The following is a 17,210-nucleotide window of genomic DNA, read 5'->3' on the forward strand; positions in this document are numbered from 1 at the left end:
GAAACTTGATCAAAGTCTATAAAATTATGAGATGCATAGGAAGGGTTGATGGTCAGAATCCCAGTGTTGGAATGTCTCTCAAACTAGGGGGCTTAAAGTGAGAAGGGGGATGTTCAAAGGAGATGTGAGGGGCACGTTTGTTTACACAGTGTGGAACGTACTGCCAGGAATGGTGGTGGAGGCTGATATGAAAGGGACATTTAAGGGACTTTTAGATAAGCACATTAATATGTAAGATGGAAGGGTGTGATGGACCAAGGGCAGGCAAAAGGGATTGGTTTAATTTGGTGGCATGTTCAGCACAACATCATGGGCTGAGGGTCTGTCTAAGTTCTATGCCAGGAAGACAGGAAGAGAGCAGGAAAAGAATGTGACTGGCTTGAGAAATAGGTCATGGGATTTCTCAGTACAGAGGGATTTTAGAGCTCAGGGAAGTAGGGGTTGGGAATGTAGAACCAGGTTTGGTAGGCAAACCAAAAGGATGGGATGGCTTCACTATGGGGAGGGGGACACCCGGATAATTTTCCATATTCTGCCTGCCCCACCACAACCAAAAACACATCCAGAATTGGCCTGGAGCAGCCAGTCCCATTCCCCTGTTTGGCAATATATTTCTTATCTCCTAAAATCAACTTTTGTATAAAATAAGTATTTTGTCATGCGATGCCCTTCTTCTTAAGCCTTATCATACTGTGATTGGTATCCCCTCACCTGAACTTCTGTTTTAACTCATCTACCAGTATTAGATTCAGTAGGGTTCCCTTTTGTGTGCAAGAACAGAAGTTACTGGAAAAGCTCAGCAGATCAGGCGGCATCTGTGGAGAGAGAAACAGAAGTAATGTTTCAGGTCAAGCGACCCTTCCTCAGAACTCCCTTTTGTGTGGGCCTTTTTACATAATCGGTTAGAGAAAGAAACTTGCATTCATTTCTGGACTTTCAAAGCTTCTGGAATTCCCAAATACTTGACAATGATATTTTCTTTTGAAGTGCACTTACTATTTCAGTGTAAAGAATGCACCAATCAATTCATGCACAGCAAGCTCCCACAAACAACAAGGTGGAAGTGACCAAATAAACTATTTGCTTCATAGAGGTGTTTGGGAGGGGTAAATATTGGGCACTGGGGAGAATTCTCTTATATTTCTTTGAATAATGACATAGGACTTTCTATAGCCACTGGAGGGGGGAAGACCGGGCATTGGTTTAACATTTTAAATATAGTACCTCTCCTGGTACTGCACTCCTTCACTACTGCACCAGTGTGTCTATCACAATTTTGAGCTCAGCTGTATGGTGTGAGAATGTAAACTAACTGATTCAGGGCTGCCAGTAGAATGACTGAATTAAAACCTGACCTGCTTCTTTAGATAATAATAAATATTCCAACACCTTTCTCAGAAAGAAAGCTAGAAGATTTCCCCAGTTCCCTTCCTGGAAACAACTGTCACAAAAAAAAAAATCATTTTTATTTAGTCAGTGGGATATGCTTTGCATAGAGCCAGCAGATGTATTTGCCCAGAAAACAGCCAGTTTGCCACTGGAATTGATTGTATAAAGATCTCTGAATTATGAAACAGTCCTATTGAAATGGTTAGGTCTTTTATTCCTGCTGTGCATAGCTGAGAGCCTTGGTTAATTTTTCAAAGGCTTGTTGTCCATTTTTCATGGGAGAGAGTTAATGTACCTCAAGGTATTGGAGTATTTAACAAAATCTAATTTAAATTTAGTCAATATTTCATTCTTTGCTTTTCAGTACATAGATTTTATTCTCTTCAAACAAATTACAGGAAGAAGCTGGCTTTTTTTTTAAACAAAGTACTGCATTTTGTCATCTCTGGCCAAAATTAGCAGAAAGATTAGATGAGATAAATAATAGACCTCTTTTATACACCAACCAGAATTTCAGAGAGGAAACTGCAACTAGTTGAATTAATGATGATTTTGAGACATATTCCTGTAATTCTAGAGACTGAGTTGAGATTGAGGGAACTGCAATACCGGAGAATGTGACGTGTATCACTCAATAATTAGCATGCATGCCAAAGAAGGTAATAGAGTTCCAAAGATCTATATTGGGAGTTATATCAAGAAATCTAGGGTGAAATTCAACTACAGAGAGTTGTGGAATCACCTGTCTATTACATATTTTCCCTTTCCACTAGCTCCATTTAGGAAAATTAGATGCGATGTGTAAAGGGTCTGTGATCTCCACTATTAAGTGAATTGAATAGATATTACCCTTGTTAACTCTTTTCAATTTCTTGATATAACTCCCATTATACATCTTTGGAACTCTATTACCTTCTTTGGCATGCATGTTAATTATTGAGTGATACATGTCACATAGTTCACAGGTCGGCACAACATCGAGGGCCGAAGGGCCTATTCTGTGCTGCATTGTTCTATGTTTTCTGGTACTGCAGTTTCCTCAATCTCAACCCACTCTCTGGAATTACAGGAATTGCTTAGGTGCTGTTAAACTCTCACATCATCCAGTTCTGATGAAAGATCTGAAATGTTAGCTCTCCTTGCTCTCTTTCTCCTAACATATGCTGCCTGATCCAGTTTCTAATTTTATTCCGTGACTCCAGCCTTCCTTCAGTCTTCCTCTCCCTCCTTCTAAAAGAATCAAGCAACCATTGCTTTTTCACTGGCCTCTACCTATCTTATACTTGCCAATTTTGCCAAATTTCTGGCCACCTTCATTCGGGTCAGGCCTCAAACAAAAAATTATAATTGTAAATAGTCAACTTCATGGTAAGAAACCTCATTCATCACATGAAAACGAGTATTGAAAGTTTTATTTTCTGATTATCGCATTTCAAAATATTGAACATAGCACCAGAAATATTTACCTTTTCACTACTTCCTTTGATCACTATACAGGGAGAGGGTCTGGGGTGGGTGGCAGTATAAAAATGTACCAATTCTGTCATATTTTACAGCAAAAGGAAAACTGATACAGATACTTGCATTTCACATAGTGGACCTTATAACAGCGTCTTTCTGTATAAAACGTCATGCTTTGCGAGCTCTAACTTGGCCTACAGCCAGAACTGTCAGGAATGTTCAGTCTATTTCTTTCTGTTGACATCTGACATTTATTGTGGAGGATGGTAGTTCTGTCTGTAGGGTATCCAAACTGGGGGAAGTTCTGTCTCCATTCCACACGCTTTTGATTCTTTGTGACACGAAGGATTGTGTTGGATTTTATAGCTAAAGAATACTACATTGTGAGCTTGTGACATTAAGCCTCAAATGTCCTGAGGTCCCAGCAAGAACAAACCAAATTTGGTTGACAGTGCTATCAAGATTTGATGGGGTAGTCTGCGAGGAACTGGGATAAAAGTCAATGCTCAAGCCACATTACGATCAAGAAAAGGAAGAATGGAACTCAGACCCAGTGGAAATTGTCACCTCAAGCTTCAACTTATTGCATTGGCGTCCTAGAAGCATTGAAGGTTGTTTCGAATGAAAGAATTCCTCAAATCAGTGAACTCCAGCAAAAGGACACAACAATGGCAGGTACAGCTGAGAATCTGAAGTGACAAGGCTGTGTTACGGAGGTCATTTGTTCTGACATAGCAGACCTGGAGGGTCTGAAGCTGCCAATGGTGTTTACAAGCTCTTAACCTCACTGCAAGTGTAGCAAACAACAACAAAAACACAAAATAAAGGTAACCTTCACAAATACAGGAAAAGTCACCCAACTATTTTTGCGTTGTAACCAAGGCCACTGGGATGCGATTTCCAATTTGAGTTAGAACATAATCCATGATTCTCTGGTTAAAACTCCTAGATCTAAAACAATAAGAACATACTCTGGACTTGTTTGTTCAGTGACAGAGGAGCTCTACCTCTTCACACCTTACAGATACTCGGTTTTCCATTTCTGTGGAAAAACAGATTGGTTCACAACGCATGTAAAAGTCCTGGTATCCCAACTATTCAAAACAAACATTGCCTCATTCAAAGATTTGAGTGAGGTGTGGAACTGGAAGTCACCAAAAACCAGTGGCCCTGGTTTATCATTGTATTGTCAGTGTAAATCACATCGGTAGTTCTGCTTGCACTGCCCTCCAGCAAGAGTACAGAGAAGTGTTTACACTGGTACATTGAGCATACAGTGCATTACAGGGAAAAATGCACAAATCTTTGTGAATTACAAAGCCATAGAATTCTAGATTTTAATTTATACATCTCTTGACTGATCTGCCGATCATTGTGAGGCTATTGGGAATTCATTTTTTCTCATGGGTGTCAACCTGACGGTTAATTTCTCTATTTTCAACTCAAGCAAATTATCAAAGACTGTTTCAAGATCCTTTTTCTTTTGTTTCTTTTTTGATGAAACTGTTCCCAATCGATGTTTGCAAATTGGCTTTCATTCTGGTGTACCATGGATCAAGTACTTCCAAGCCAGTTAACTTAGTGGCACCTTTTGACCGCTGCTAGTTATCCAGCTGGATATGTTATTAATTAAAACTGGCACTGCCAACTTACTGTGCAATCAAGGATTGCAGTGATGCCAATGCCTCAGAACTTTCATTCTTTTTCTTCCCGAAAATAAAAGAAACCATGTAAGCAACAACATTTTGTAACAATTTTAACAGAACTATTTAACAGTCAAATCAATTAAATAATTTCAAAACAGCAAACTTGGCAGGACCAAACTGCAGCTTCATTGACAGTGACTCTTGGTTTCTACATCACTTCATAGACACCATTGCTACTTCATGGCCAGCAGTAACTTGATCTATTGTGTTCAAATTTGGACCATTGTACAATACTTCACTGTAGCTGCCAGGCTTTTTAATGCATTGACGTCTGGAGATTTGTCAAGATTCTACACTGTGTTCTATGTTGTGTTTACAATCACCATTTCACTGGCAATCTTCAGCCACAGTAACTGATTGAAAAAGACTTGCCAATTTCCAGATTGGGGACTTTAGTTGGAGAAGGTGATGTGTTTTTGAAGAGGAAAGTTTTCGTTTAGACTTTCCCAAGTGTCAGCTTTCAGGACCTAAGCTGCACTATTTTTGTTGGGAATGATTGTACTATTTTTGCAATAATGCAAGAGTAACTGGGAGTTTCACTGTTGGATGCTATGATCCGTCATCTGCCTGGTTTCCTGAGTAAAGTCCAGCGAGCTGCCTAAACCGAGGCCCCCAGTCACTGAGGTAGTTATAGTCCTGATCTGAGTCAGTCGACAGAGAGTTAATGGAGCTGAGTGACTGTGCCACAGAGCCTGTGCCTTCATATGCGTATGTTTGAAAAGAGTCATACGGAGGAACAGAGAGATCAGCATCAGCCTCTTCCAGCTTTTTACAGACAAAACTCCTGAAAATAGAAAAATCTGCATCTGGATTCTGAAACCATTGGGGCAAAGAATGCAGTTCAGGCGTCACATTTTCTCCATCTGTTTTGACTTCTGCAAAATCATATAAACTTCGCAATGTCGTCATGTCGTAGGCCTCAGTGTCTTCCTCACCTCCTCCCTCGTCGTTATACTTAATGACATTGTCACGCATGTCTTCCTCATCCTCTGAGACCATGTGACCCTTCCTGTGCCTCTTCAGAGTTAAGATGAGGAGGACAAGTACTGTATCAAAACAAAAGACATAATGTTAAGGAATTATTTCCTACTGCAAAATTATTTGTTTTAAGATGCTGAAGTGAAATTTGTTTACAGTTTCAAGTAACGTCAAGGTGGGGCTCAACATGCACATAGATTGTTAACACTTTTCAGAAGAATACAAGAAAGATGTGCATGAAGGAGGCCATCAGACTCATTCCAGATCGATAACACCAAAAGATATTCTATTTTTCCAGGTTTATTATCTAACATACAGAAGCATATAGGCCTGGGACCAGTAATAGAAGATTCTCTCCTTGTCAGACACTTTATGCCTGATGAAGGTATCCATGAGTGGGAACAGAGGGACCTGGAGAAATATCAATCTCACCCTGACTCCTCAATTGACCCACAAAGCCCTTGTTGGCTACATCACTCACACAGTCATAGAGTCATACAGCATAGAGACAGACCCTTTGGTCCAACCAGTCCATGCTGACCATAATCCCAAAACTAAACTAGTCCTACCTGTCTGCACTTGGCCCATATCCCTCCAAACATTTCTTATTCATGTACTTATCCAAATGTCTTTTAAATGTTGTAACTGTACCCACATGAACCACTCCCTCTAGAAGTTCTTTCCACACACAAATCACTCTCTGTATTAAAAAAATGCCTGTCATGTTTTCATTAAATCTTTCTCCTCTCATCTTAACAATATGCCCCCTAGTTTTGAAATCCCCCCCCCCCCCTAGAGAAAAGACATGTGCCATTCACTTTATCTATACTTCCTCATGATTTTATAAACCTTTATAAGGTCACCCCTCAGCCCCCTCTGCTCCAGTGAAAAGACTCCCAGTCTTTTCAGCCTCTCTTTACAACTCAAACCCTCCATTCCTGGCAACTGCCTGGTAAAACTTTTCTTAACCCTCTCCACTCAGTCCCAATAAATCCTGAAGAAGGGCTTATGCCCGAAACGTCGATTCTCCTGTTCCCTGGATGCTGCCTGACCTGCTGCGCTTTTCCAGCAACACATTTTCAGCTCCCAATAAATCTGGCCCACTCACCATTTTACCCTGGGTTCCATTGTGGATCCATGGTGCAAGACACATTGCAGTACTGGAAGAAAGGTGGCATTGCTGGTATTAGGAAGCTGCCAGCCTCTGACTGACTGGTAGGGCATAGGCCAGGGTCTCTGACAGGGATATTCCCTTCATAGCTGGCAGTGCCTAATGAGAACGTCATCCCAAAATGCTGACCAACAGTGGCTCTGCCACCTGTTTTTCCATCTTACCAGGGAGACAGCAGTGTAGTGACAGTCAATGGACTAGTAATCCAGACACACAGACTAATGTCCGGGAGACATAGCTTCAGTTCCTATCCTGGCAAAAAAATGAAAGTTGAATTCAATTTGTAAAAATCCGGAATGAATAATGGTCCATGTAGCCACCATTGATTGTCATAAAAACTCATCTGGTTCACTAATACCCTACAGGGAAGGAAATCTGCCATCCTCCTCTGGTGTGGACTGCATATGAATCCAGACCCACAGCAGTGTGCTTGGATCTTAACTGCCCTCTGAAATGGCAGAGCAAGTGACTTAGTCCGAGGGCAACTAGGCATGGTGCTGACAAATGTTGGCTGGGACAGCGAAATCACATTCCATACAAGAATTTAAAATCAATTAAATATCACTGAACAATTTTATCTAATTCGACCACAATTTCCTACTCCTTCACAGTGAAACAGAATTCATTCAATTCCTTCCTTAGAACTCTGGATTTTGATTGCTTTGAAATCAGGGCAACACTTAACACTCCAAGAAGGAACCTTTTGGGGACTGGGGCTGGGTGACTGCTTAAGTTAAGCCGAGGACTGAATGCATGTTGAGATTGCCTTACATCCGCTAATTGTTTGTACCTTGAACTCAACATTTTCCTAAGATAGACACCTGTTAACTGTCTGAAGCTAAAGTGTTTGTAACTTTACTGTAATAGGTCTTCTGAAAATGGCTAAGAGTAAACCATGCATTTCCATATCCACGTTCACCCTACCCTATCCATGCCTCAGCCCATTCTGCAGCCAACAACCTCCTCCAAGCATTTTTTCCAAATTCCAGGTTTTCCTACTCCAGCACAATCCTGGTTGGCCTCCCTCCTCTGCTCTCCACAAACATGAAGCAGATTATAACTCTGCTGCCCCTGTACTTTCTTGCACCAACTCCCGTTTACCCACCGTCATTGCTACATCAGCTCACAGTCAAGTTGACATTATCCATGGTCTTGCCAAGCGTGACCAACTCTTGGCAAAACGTGTTTGGCATGTGGGCGATCCTGCAAGTGGGCAGTAGGGACTGGGGCACTTCCAGATTTGTGAGTGGAGTGGGGGGTGGTGGTAGTGGGAATGCTGACATTTAGGAATGGACGTTTGCAAAGAACAGTCTAGCAATAATACCACTAGGCCATTGCCTCCCCCTTATGGTCAGTGCAGGAATCCTCAGCGGAAGTAGTGAAAACTGTGTAGAAGCTTGCTCCCTTTGTACAAGACTAGCTGTTGTATTGTCGTTTATAAAGTATAAATGCCCATGAACCTCTCAGTGTAAGAGGGAGAGCATAGTAGTAAATAGATGAATGTATGGATGCCAGTAAGGGAGGGGGCAAGGCGGGTGAAGTATGTGAGTGAGAGGGCAGGCTGAGGTATAGGTAAGGGAGCAGAGCAGCAGGAGGATGAAGAGTGGCAGTGTTACAGGTGGGTTGGGTGAAATTCAGTTAAGGTAATCACTCAGTAGGGTGTGACATTAGGTCACCAATGGGTCTGGGAGAGGAAGGTGTTTATCAGAGAGTTGGGGGAAACATGGATTCAAGGGGAGGCAGAGTGCAATGGAGGGGCAGGGAGCATCAGAGGGGTCAACAGACAGCTAGATGTTTGAGGGACCGACGTGCTGTGAGAGAATTTGAGGATTAGGCTGAGAGTTGATGAGTCAGAGTGGTTGGTGAGGAAGCAGTTGAGTAGTTGAGCGAAAACAAGGTGGGGCTTAATGTCTCGTCACTGGGAAGAGAGTCTACGGTTTTTCTTCTACAGTTTTCTGAGTAATTATCCAGGTACAATTCTCCAGAGTCTCTTTCTAAACTATTTGAAGGAAGCAGAGGGAATTCCCATTGGATGTTCATACTTCCGTGTCAATTCCCACAGATTCATGTTCATTATTACTGTTCCAATTTAGGATGTGCCTGATTTCCATCTGGAGAATGGAAGATCTGTCCATAGTCTTTAGTTCAGCTACTGCCTGCTGCATTCTGAATGGATAAAGGTTGGTTCATTAAATCTTAAGGCTCCTAGTAGAACAACCAATAAATAACTGTTTTTGTTTAATTTAATGAATCACTTTAATTGCTTACCTATCAGTATAAGAATGCAGACCAGCAGAGCTATTAGTGCTCCTGGGCTCAGCACTGCAGAAACAACATACGCTGTGGCACTGCATGACTGGATAGTACCATCGCTGTCACAGCCACACACCCGGACAGTGAGGGTACCTGTACTGCTCAGGGGTGGTGGTCCACTATCAACCACTAGAATCGGGAGAAAGTAGATGTCCTGTTCTTGGCGGTTAAAGCCATTTTTGTGCGTTAGAATTCCAGCTGTGTTTTCTAAAAGAGGCAAAATTCATCTGGTTAGCACCAACATATTTTAAATGTTGTACACAAATGAAAGATCACAGGCTGTTTTCTGCTTCAGAATTCTGCTTCAACCACTGCAGCAAGAAGCCTGCAGTTCTGTGGATACCAGCAGCCCATATAATTCGTCTGAATCTAAACACTGATAAATGTCTCCTCACTCTACTCAACCAAGCTTTACATTGCTTTTCAGTTTCAGTTTAGCGATGTCTAGCGCCAAATAAAACTAATATTCAATCCCATAAACCCATCTCAAGAAGCTGTCAGTTCTGCTCCATCTTAGCCTTGAAAAATTGACTCATCTGTATATGTTTGTGAGTGATTGTAGCAGAGCAAATCACACACATCTTTCAGCTCATTGACGGTGATAAATTGGATTAACTTTGCTTCTCGCACTCCATGCCTTCAAGTAGCATTTGAAATTAGTCTATTTAACTCCTCATTCCAAGTAACACGGTGCAAACATTGATAAATACATATTTAGACTTCTCTTCAATAACACCTTGCCAGTCTTTTTGGTTATGCCTTAATGCCTTTTACAACAACTCCACTAAGAAGATAAACACATCAACCAGAATGAGATAGCCTCTGCACTGTTTTGCAGCGATAACCTGGACAAGTGACTCATGAAGGGATGTTCATGCCATTAAATTTCAAGGCTCTTTGCTGTAAACTATTAAAATGTTTCATTGTGATGTTACTTTTAAATGTTGATTCTTTTTTAAAAAAAGATTAACTATTATATCAACCGTTTGGGTTTTGTACAACTCCACATCCTGAGGAAAATAAAACACGAAAACTGTTAGTACTTCACAGATAATGTCCAGATACTGTTGGTCCAGTGGTTGAATGGACAGGACCAATTGATTCCCAACCAGAATGTAAAAATTCATTTCTCATTGTTACTTTGGGTTTGAGGAGTTTGATTAGTTCTGGGTCATTATTTGTTTGTAAATTAAGATGTTCCATTTTGCCCTGTTACTCTGGACAGTACTTGAGTTTTGTTGTGATATATTCAGTTGGCTGGGTGGCTATTTGTGGTGCACAGTGATGCCAACAGTCCACGGTTCACCTTCTAAACTGGCAATGCCACCATGATGGAGCAGCCATTTCAAACTCACCCCTTACCTAAGGCTAACCTGGTGACCCTCAGGTTAAACTACCACCAATCATCTCTGTCTCTGAAAGAGCAGCCCAATGCTCCTGTGGAACTGTGGAACTTTACCTCTACATATGTCTTGAATTAAAACGTTGAGGAAATGATCATACAGACATTCACAGCAATATGTAGACATCAACATTTAACAGTTAATGAAAGAATATAGAAGTTTATCAACAATGTTTTTCATTTTTCATCTTTCTGTAGAAATTCCTGAACTTACCCCACAGTGAAAACATAAGGAACATCTAATGAATGTGTTAGTTTTTGCTTTGTTTTTGTCAAATGAGTCAGTAGTTTAGTTGAGCAGAGAGTCAGAGAAGTCTCCAACGTACAAAACAAACCCTTAGGCATGTGCTGGTCAGAAACAACTGCCTAACTATTCGAAACACATTTTCCAGCACTTGGCCTGTAGTGTTATGGCTAGGCATCATAAGTGTATATCTGAATACTTCTTAAATGTTATCCCCTCTTAACCTCTCACTCCATATTTCAAAAGCATAGGCTTTGAGGTTCTGAATGTAAGTTGAATGTAGCCTATCATTTAAAGAAAATGAACCACTAAATTCCTCCGGTCCTGACTTTACCACAAGACATGTGTAGTGACTCTAAGTTTAGAAATTGTGTTAACACAGGAGGTAAACTGAAAACTTGTGGTAAGGATATATTTTCATTTTTTTACACAAGTGTGAAAAGTGAATAGACGTGATTTTCAGAGGACTGTTTTTAAATGAGGTACTGTATCCCCAGATGAGTGCCTGGCTCAGGAAATCTATCCTCTCATTGATCCATTTTATTCATCCTCTGAAAGTCAATCTTTAAAAAAAATGAATCAAAACACCTCAGATCTTCTGGATCGATCGGACAGTGGCATTCACTTGTCAAGACAATGACCCCTCGAGATAGGCTGCTCTTGGTGCGTTCACATGAGTTAGGTTCCAATTTGTAAGGAAGCAACTGTCCAGCCATTAGTGACTTGAGGTACAATGGATCATTCAATATACAGACACCCTCGAGTTGTAAATGAGTTCTGTTGTTGAATCTGTTCACAAGTTGACTTGCACAGAAGTTGGAATACAATACAGGACAATACACAGTAGCCGTTCATCAACACAGCAAATGGTTGTATGTCAGACCTTTAAAATTGCACCCTATATAGGATATAGTTCGGAAATACGAGTGTATGTAAGCTGGAGGTTCATAAGTCAGGGTCTCCCTGTAACCAAGAAGAGAAAATGGAGGAAAAGCTGAGGGCAGAATGAAAGTTGGGAGATTGAATTGATTTCTTTTACCTTAGAGAACAGTACAGTATCAGTAAACATCAGATCAACAAATATATTAAGGACAAAAGGGTCACTAGGGAGAGAATAGGGCCCCTCAAAGATCAGCAAGATGGCCTTTGTGTGGAGCTGTAGGAGATGGGGTAAATACTAAACGAGTACTTTGCATCAGTATTTACTGTGGAGAAGGACATGGAGGATATAGAATGTAGGATATAGATGGTGACATCTTGACAAATGTCCATATTACAAAGAAGAAGTGCTAGATATCTTGAAACGCATAAAGTGGATAAATCCCCAGGACCTGATCAGGTGTACCCTAGAACTCCATGGAAGCTAGGGAAGTGATTGCTTGGGCCTCTTGATATATTTGTATCATCGATAGTCACAGATGAGGTGCCGGAAGACTGGAGGTTGGCTAATGAGGTGCCACTATTTAAGAGGGGTGGTAAGGACAAGCCAGGGAACTATAGAGCAATGAGCCTGACATTTGGTGGTGGGCAAATTGTTGGAGGGAATCCTGACGGACAGGATGTATATGTATTTGGAAAGGCAAGGACTGAATAGGGATAGTCAACATGGCTTTGTGAGTGGGAAATCATATCTCACAAATTTGATTGAGTTTTTTGAAGAAGTAACAAAGAGGACCGATGAAGGCAGAGCTTTAGACATGATCTATATGGACTTAAGTAAGGCGTTCAACCAGATTCTCCATGGGAGACTGGTTAGCAAGTTTGGATCTCATGGAATACAAGGAGAACAAGTCATTTGGATACAGAACTAACTTAAAAGTACAAGACAGAGGGTGGTAGTGGAAGGATGTTTTTCAAGTTGGAGGCCTGTGACCAGTGGAGTGCCACAAGGATTGGTGCTGGGTCCACTACGTTTCTTCATTTGTGATTTAGATTTGGATTATAAATGATTTGGATACGAATATAGGAGGTACAGTTAGTAAATTTGCAGATGACACCAAAATTGGAGGTGTACTGGACAGCGAAGAAGGTTAACTCAGATTACAACAGGTTCTTGATCAGATGGGCCAATGGGCTGAGGAGTGGCAGATGGAGTTTAATTTAAATAAATGCGAGATGTTGTATTTTGGGAAAGCAAATGATAGCAGGACTTATACACATAATGGTAAGGTCCGAGGGAGTGTTGCTGAACAAAGGGAGTGCAGGTTCATAGCTCCTTGAAAGTGGAGTCACAGGTAGATAGGATGGTGAAGAAGGCGTTTGGAATGCTTTCCTTTATTGGTCAGTGTATTGAGTAAAGGAGTTGGGAGGTCATGTTGCAGCTGTACAGGACATTGATTAGGCCAGTTTTGGAATATTGTGTGCAATTCTGGTCTCCTTCCTATCGGAAGGTTGATGGTGAAACTTGAAAGGGTTCAGAAAATATTTACAAGGATGTTGCCAGTGTTGGAGGATTTGTGCTATAGGGAGAGGTTGAATAGGCTGGGACTGTTTTCCCTGGAGCATTGGTGGCTGAGAGGTGACCTTATAGAGGTTTATAAAATCATATCGGAAGGTTGATGGTGAAACTTGAAAGGGTTCAGAAAATATTTACAAGGATGTTGCCAGTGTTGGAGGATTTGTGCTATAGGAAGAGGTTGAATAGGCTGGGACTGTTTTCCCTGGAGCATTGGCTGAGAGGTGACCTTATAGAGGTTTATAAAATCATAATGGGCATGGATAGGGTAACTAGACAATGTCCTTTCTCTGGGATGGGGGAATCCAGAACTAGAGGACATAGGTTTCGGGTGAGAGGGCAAGGATATAAAAGAGACTTAAGGGGCAACGTTTTCATGCAGAGGGTGGTACATGTTTGGAATGGGCTGCCAGAGGAAGTGGTGGAGGCTGGTACAATTGCAACATTTGAAATGCATCTGGATGGGTAGATGAATAAGAAGGATTAGAGAGATATGGGCTGGATTGGTTTGGGATATCTGGTTGGCATGGATGAGTTGGGCCGAAGGGTCTGTTTCTGTGCTGTACATCTTTATGACTCTGACTCTAAATCAGATTTTTTTGGTAGGCACTGAATTCTCACATTGCGAAGAGATTCTAAGACAAAGGGCAGATATGAAAAATCTCAAGTCTGTTTGCAACAGCTTTAAAATTGAGCATTATAATTACATACATTTATTTGTTTGCTTTTGTCAAATATCTCTGTTACTATTAAAACATGGACTGCTAAAACCTTTTACTTCATTTTCCAACCTGGTTATTTTGCCATGCTCTAATTTTATGTGTTGCTGAATTCAGTTCAGGAAACATGCTGAATCTTTCCTTGTAGTTCCTCGCAGTAATATATCGTCAAAGTATCCCAATATAACCTTCAATGCAGCTGATGAAGCTTCAGGGAAAATACATTGGCATGTTCAGTAAAGAGATGATTGACTTAATGCTAATTGCTACTTACCAGATCTGCAGTAAAACCAAGATGTGGTCCAACAAAAAGGTCACACACAATAATGATCCACAATTAAACATTCAGTTTGGAAAGTGCTATTGCTTTGTTTCAAACTCTTTCTAAAATGGTTCTAACTGACTGCGCAAAGTTTTAGTAAAAGAACTCAGAGAGAACTTGCACTTAGCACTTGTGTCCTTCACCATTTTTTAATTAAAATGCAAAATAATAAAGCATTCCAACATATAAATATGCAATTGATTTTATAACACTCTGCAATCTCTGAGGTACTGAATTGAGTTTTCAACGTATGGAACTTTGAAAACATTCACTGCTGACTTTTTCTTATTCTGCTCCACAAGTAAGTATAAAATATTTAGAGATCTCGACTTCTCTGCTGATCTTCTTACCAGGCTAATTTTCTTCAATCTTATTTCTCAGCTTCAACATTTTGTTTGTTGGCCAAATTCCTCCTCTAATTCCTTTGAAAACCAGTCGTTACTAGAACTACATACCTGGTCCCCGTGAATTATCTCTTTTTGTTATTCTTTCATGGATGTGGTTAACAGTCAATGAGATTGCTGGAGTAACACATAGACTACACCAGGCAAGGTCAGCAGATTTCCCTCTATGAAAGGCATTTGTATTACAGAAGGTTTTTGTGACAATTGATGCCAGTTTTATAGCCGAAAAAACTGCAGATGCTGGAATCCAATGTAGACAGGGAGGACGCTGGAAGAACACAGCAAGGCAGACAGCATCAGGAGGTGGAGAAGTCAACGTTTCGGGTGTAACCCTTCTTCAGGACTCAGGGTGGGTGTAGGGGGAGCTGCAGGTAAAGAGGGTGGCAGGGCCAGGGTGGTGAAGTGGGGATAGGTGAAAACAGGTACAGGGTACCACCTGGTCGGTCAATGGGAGGAATTAATCCAGTTGGTGGCTGGGAGCAGTGGAAGGAACGGGGAGGGGATGGGAAGGGAGGTAATTTGAAATTGGAGAACTCAGTACTGAGTCCTCCAGGCTGGAGGCGGAAAATGAGGTGTTGTTCCTCCAGTTGGTGGTGTGGTTTGTTTTGGCAATGGAGGAGGCCAAGGATGTGATTACCATTATCTTTCAATTCCAGGTTTTAAAAATGTTAATTTCATTAATGAAGTATATTATCTCCCACTCAATCACTACTATCAAGGCTGAGGATCAACCCTGGTTCATTGACGAGTGCAGGAAGGCATGCACCAGACATACCGAAAAATGAGGTGTCAACACGGTGAAGCTACCAAACAGCATAATCAGCCAGCGATAGACAGAGCTTTGTGATCTCACAACCAAAGCATCAAAGTTTAGCTTTGCAGTCCTGCCACATCTCGTTGCAAATGGTGATTAAGCAAATTACCAGAGGAGGAGCATCCACAAATATACCCACCCTCAATGATGGAAGAGCCCAGCATGTCACTACAAAAGATAAGGCTGAGGCATTTGCAACAATCTTCAGCCAAAATCCAGAGTGAATGATCCACCCTTTCAGTGGTCCTCAGCATCAGAGATGTCAGTCTTCAGCTAATTCAATTCACTCCACGTGATATCAAGAAACAGTTGGAGGGACTGGATACAGCAAAGGCAATGGGACCTGACAACATTCCGGCAATAGTACTGAAGACCTGTACTCCAGAACTTGCTCCTCCCCGAGCCAAGTTCTTCCGGTACAGTTACAACCCCCGCATCTACGTGACCATTTGGAAAATTGCACAGACGTTTTCTGTACAACAAAAGCAGGACAAATGCAACCTGTCCAATCACCATCAGTCTACTCTAGATCATCAGTAAAATGATGGAAGATGTCATCAACAATTCCAACAGGCAGCACCTGCTCAGCAATAACCTGCTCAGTGATGTCCAGCTTGGGTTCTGCCAGGGCTACTCAGCTCCTGACCTCATGTCAGCCTTGGTTCAAACATGGACGAAAGAGCTGAGTTCCAGAAGTGAGGTGACAGTGACAGCCATTGACATCATGGTCACATTCGACCAATTGTAGCATCAAGGAATGTGAAGAGGAGAATTAAAGGGGCAAACCAGGTGCCCCAGCTCTCTTTGCCTTTTGCATTTTCTTCAATAGTGTCTCCAAAGACCACCTCCAACTGGCAATGAGCTGCGCTGCATCTCCACACCCCCATACCTTGTTGGGAGCATTATCAGACCAACCAGACCCAGAGAGGCCGTCTCAGATGAAGATCCAAAGACCATGACCGAGGCTAGACAAGAGGGGAAATTTAAATCATGACTATCGATCCTGAAACATCAGCCAACCTTCAGAACAGTATGTCCAGCCTTAGTGAATGAGTAATGCCAGTCCTTTCAGACAAATCGTTCACATACAACGGTAAGGACCTGTGGATAGGATATAACGAATTCTTAAAAGCACGTGTCAGATGTTGATAGCTAGTGTAGGTTTGACACTGTCTATTTGGAGGTTTAAGACTATCTACTGAACAGTCCTGTGAAGAGATTGATAGAATGTGAGAGAGTTTAAATAAAGTATAATAGTACAGTCAGTTCTTCTATGACACGATGGTGTGTTCTAATGTAGCCCCGTGTTTGAGAAAAATCGCGCTTTAGAAACAGCGTTTGAAGTGTGGGCACTGTAGTCATGTTACAGTCAACACACATTTTAAAAGTTTGTGCTTTAGAAACAGCATCTTCAATTTGTCAATCGCATTACAGCGAATTTGCATTTATAACAGAGCGCCCTGTGCGGTGTGATAAATATTGTTTTATCCTTGATAAAGTGTTAAATAAAGTTGTGTTGGACCTTCCCCTGACTTTTTTTCCCCTTTGTCTGTCTCTCTGCATAACACACCTGAGTTAAAAAAGTTAGTATAAACTAGTCAAGGTTAGTCAGGACACATTGACCCACTTTTCACCTTACAATATTGGCACACAGACGCCATTTGAAACCAATTTGATGATTGTAAATAAGTTTGATGTAAATTCCTTTCATTGTTTATTCTCTGAATAGAATTGCTAGTGTGAAAACAGGCTATTCGGTCCAACAAGTCCACACCAACCCTCTGAAGAGTATTCCACCCAAACTCATTCCTCTACATTTACCCCTGACTAAT

General features: G+C 41.3%; 1 protein-coding gene across 2 annotated transcripts in view; it reads right to left on the minus strand.

Annotated features, from left to right (window-relative positions):
* Window positions 1-2,475: 2,475 nt before the first annotated feature.
* The window catches only part of LOC122560006 (cadherin-22-like), an 837,716-nt gene continuing 822,981 nt past the window's right edge, over window positions 2,476-17,210 (minus strand). For both annotated transcript variants that reach the window (XM_043710157.1, XM_043710158.1), the window contains 2 exons: window positions 8,974-9,225; window positions 2,476-5,602 (listed from right to left, as the gene is read on the minus strand). In XM_043710157.1, the coding sequence (XP_043566092.1) occupies window positions 5,106-5,602; window positions 8,974-9,225 (749 nt within the window). In that variant the 3' untranslated portion in view covers window positions 2,476-5,105. The remainder of the gene's footprint in view (window positions 5,603-8,973; window positions 9,226-17,210) is intronic.

The sequence above is a fragment of the Chiloscyllium plagiosum genome, chromosome 20 (assembly GCF_004010195.1).
Source record: "Chiloscyllium plagiosum isolate BGI_BamShark_2017 chromosome 20, ASM401019v2, whole genome shotgun sequence".
Lineage (NCBI taxonomy): Eukaryota > Metazoa > Chordata > Chondrichthyes > Orectolobiformes > Hemiscylliidae > Chiloscyllium > Chiloscyllium plagiosum.